The 3,788-nt window shown below is 39.6% G+C and overlaps 1 protein-coding gene across 3 annotated transcripts in view; it reads left to right on the forward strand.

The window, feature by feature from the left end:
- The window catches only part of LOC125038684 (collagen alpha-1(III) chain-like), a 44,864-nt gene extending 41,298 nt beyond the window's left edge, over positions 1–3,566 (forward strand). For all 3 annotated transcript variants that reach the window (XM_047632245.1, XM_047632246.1, XM_047632244.1), the window contains one exon: positions 3,463–3,566. In XM_047632245.1, coding sequence (XP_047488201.1) covers positions 3,463–3,543 — 81 coding nt within the window. In that variant the 3' untranslated portion in view covers positions 3,544–3,566. The remainder of the gene's footprint in view (positions 1–3,462) is intronic.
- The last annotated feature ends 222 nt before the right edge of the window (positions 3,567–3,788 follow it).

A 3,788-nucleotide genomic window follows, 5' to 3' on the forward strand; every position in this document is an offset into this window, starting at 1 on the left:
AAACCAAAAAGTGCCAGAAAATGCCAACTAGGAATACTAGGTTCCATTACCATGCTAAATAAGTCCATAAGGTCCCACTGCTCTTTGAGAGTTTCACAGCAGGCAGAAACAGCAGAAAAAGCAACTTATCATCCCCCATCAGAAAAAGAATACTAAATTGCGAAATTATTAGAAAATGGTGCAGGACGCCAAATCGCATGGGAATTACAGTTTTAACCTCAGGGAGATTAAAACATGGTTACCATAAAGCGACAAGTATAATCAGCCACTCGACAGAAGATCCGACAGATAATCTATGCATTAACAAAGCGTATTTCAAGCGATTGCACCTCAATCGAGTGCCAGACGCTATATAATCATATATAATCACACGCGTATGCATTTCTGATACTCAAACCCATGCTCACGGGAGTATACCCTGGTGTAGTGAGCAGGCCCGTGTGTTACTTTTCATAAGTCCACACTAGACAAGGACAACCCTGCTGGAGGAGCTTATCAGCGGTATCCCGGCTACCACACCTAAGCCAGAAGGTGGGGGGTAACTCGGCTGTCTACCTCTCAATCAAAAAACATGACTGCACAAACAGAGCAACAGCCCTCATTCCCCGGAGGCGATCAGGATCGCTCCAGAGCAGAGGGTGCTAAAATCTCCGGTTAAAAACAGGCCGCGCCTCGTTGATGAATCTTCGCACATATAGCACATATAATGTAAGGACAGTGAGAACTAAATCCGACTTATCAGCATTACTTGATGAACTCTTTCATTAAATGGAATGTTGAAGGACTCTGAAGTTAGAATACTAGGCGAAGAACAGAAGATACTAAATGGTGGATATGTGCTCTATTGGAGAGGTAAACCTCAGAGTAATAAGCAGGAATTAGGTGTAGGTTTCTTAGTTCACAAACGTTTAGAAAAGAACATCTTGGAATGCGATGGTGTAGGCAAAGGAGTAGCTTCAGTAACAATAAAACTAAATAATAGGTACAACTTAAAGATCGTTCAAGTCTGTTCTCCAACCTGCAGTTACAGTGATGAAGAAATATAAAGCATCTATGATATTCATTTAGCCAGCGAGAGAGTAAAACCCATTTCAAAATAATTATAGGTGATTTTAATGCCAGAATAGGTATAAAAACAGGAGAAACCGTAGTAAGGAATTACGGAATAGGCACTAGAAATGAGAGGGGGCAAATACTAACCGATTTTGCGGAGGCTTGATCACGAATTGACTTCATAATTTCAAATGGTCGCGATATAGTAAAAAATGTGGAAGTTAATAATAAGCCAAATGTTGGCAGCCACCATAGAAAGGTCAGAGGCCAAATTAAATTACACCTCAGAAGGGAAAGGAATAACTTTATACGAAAACTGCAGCCTAATTTAGTTAACTTGAAGACCAGAGCGAAAGAATTTAACCGTAACATGCAAAACAGATATTCACTTTTCAGTGACGAAGATCTCAACATTGACCAAAACAACAAACAGTTCAATAACTTAATAAAGGAAGCTGCACTTGAAGTAGGCGGTAAGAACGTCAAGCAAAGCTCCAGTAAGGTCTCGGTAGAAACTAAACAGCTTATGCAGAAATGTAGTTATGAAAGTTTTGTCAAACAGGTACAAATTAGAATTAGCTAAACTAACAAAGGCTATAAATGAAAAGAAGAGAGATGTACAGAAATTTCAATACTTGAATAATAAATGAAACAGTGATCACAGGTACCAGCATGAAAACAGCTAAAACGAGACTTGGAATAGGCAGAAATCAAATATATGCAATAAAGAAACCAGACGGAGAAGTGACATATAATATGAATGAAATCATAAGAGTAGTGGCAGACTTTTACAGGGATCTATACAACTTAAATGAACAGCCACGGATAGAAGCGAAGGCGGTAACTACCTAACATCACAACAGAAGAAATAAAAAGATAGCTTAAAGGTATGAAGAGAGGAAAAACAACAGGTGAAGACAGAATTAGTATAGACCTTACAATAGATGCAGAAGAAATTCCATCAGTGAAAGTAGCCAATCTTATTAACAAATGCCTTCTCAACGGAAAAATTGCGAAAGCCTGGAAAAATTTAACAATTATTATGATACATAAAAAGGGGACAGAAAGGATTTATAAAACTACCGACCCATAAGCCTCCTTTCAGTTACTTACAAACTGCAAAAGTCATCACAACTCGCATCTCTGACAGCCTGGATTCTAAGCAGCCGAGAGAATAGGCAGGATTCCGTAGTGGATTCTCAACAACAGACCACATCCACACGCTCACCCAAATAAGAGAAAAGATAAACGAATTTAGGAAACCCCCGCTTATGGGACTAATCTATTATGAAAAGGCATTTGACTCTGTACAAATAGCAGCAGTACTAGAAGCTATTTGAAGACAGGGAGTAGAGGAGGTATACTGTAAAATATTGGAAGATATATACGAAGATGGGACAGCAGCCATCAAGCTCCACACAGGAACCGATAAAATACCAATTAAAAAAGGTGTTAGACAGGGCGATACTATCTCACCAAAACTGTTCACAGCTTGTCTTGAGGATATATTCAAGAAGCTAGAATGGAATGGAAAGGGTATCAAAATAGGAGACAAGTACCTAAACAATCTAAGATTTGCAGATGGTATTCTTCTCTTCAGTAAACCTCCAAATGAAATGCAGCAACTAAGAAACGATCCGAATAGAGTAGGTCTGAAAGTCAAACTTAGGATGAACAAGAAAAAGACTAAAATCATGTTCAACAGTAGAGTTCAATTCGAACAGATACATGTACAAGTCGAAGTGCTAGAGGTAGTGGACAAGTATATATACTTAGGGCAACTCATACAGACGAACACATCTAGTGAACAAGAAATTAAGGGACACATCAGTCTAGGCTGGAGCGCCTTTGGCAGACACAGTAGCATCCTAAGAAGCTCCTTCCCATTACGTTTGAAAAGAAAAGTCTTTAACCAATGCGTCCTCCCAGTTATGACTTATGGATCAGAAACATGGACTACAGCCAAATTACTGGAGAGGAAACTAATAAGTGCCCAGAGAGTGATGGAGAAGTTGATGCTGGGAATTGGCCTAAGAGATGGATGAGGGCGACGTGGATCAGGGAACAGACAAAAGTGGAAGATATACTTGGGAGCATGAAAAAAAAAAAAAAAAATGGCAATGGGCAGGTCATAAATATTGGAGACAGGTCGACAGATGGACAAAGAAAGTAACAGACTGGATTATAGATAACATAAAGAGGCCAAGAGGCAGACCAATGACAAGATGGCGTGACGAAATAACGAAATTTAGTGCCAAAACTGGAAACCAAAACGCAAGACAGACAAAGCTGGAAAAAATTGGGTGAGGCCACACACACACACATACACACACACACACACACACACACACACACACATATTTATTTATTTATTTATACCCCTAACTGTATATTCCTCTCCGCCCTCAGGGCCAAGCCTACAACCTGCAGAGGATGTGCGAGCCCATTGGCAGCGCCGTGTCTTCAATCAATGCCTTCAACCTCGGATAGAACCCACCGTCTAAGAAAATCAGGAAAAAATCTACAAAAACTAGTGTACAAGTTGAAGTTGGTAAAAGTCTGCTTCGCCTTTTGGAGCAGACTCTAACATTCCGATTGTCTAACATTCCCATTCAAAGCACCATGGTTTTGTGATAAGGGATGGTTTCAAACCATACTTTTTATGAGGGTGAGGTAAGATGTTTTACGGAAAAAAATGGATGCACATATAGATATACTTGTTATATACCAACCTT

The sequence above is a fragment of the Penaeus chinensis genome, chromosome 25 (assembly GCF_019202785.1).
Source record: "Penaeus chinensis breed Huanghai No. 1 chromosome 25, ASM1920278v2, whole genome shotgun sequence".
Taxonomy (NCBI): Eukaryota; Metazoa; Arthropoda; class Malacostraca; order Decapoda; family Penaeidae; genus Penaeus; species Penaeus chinensis.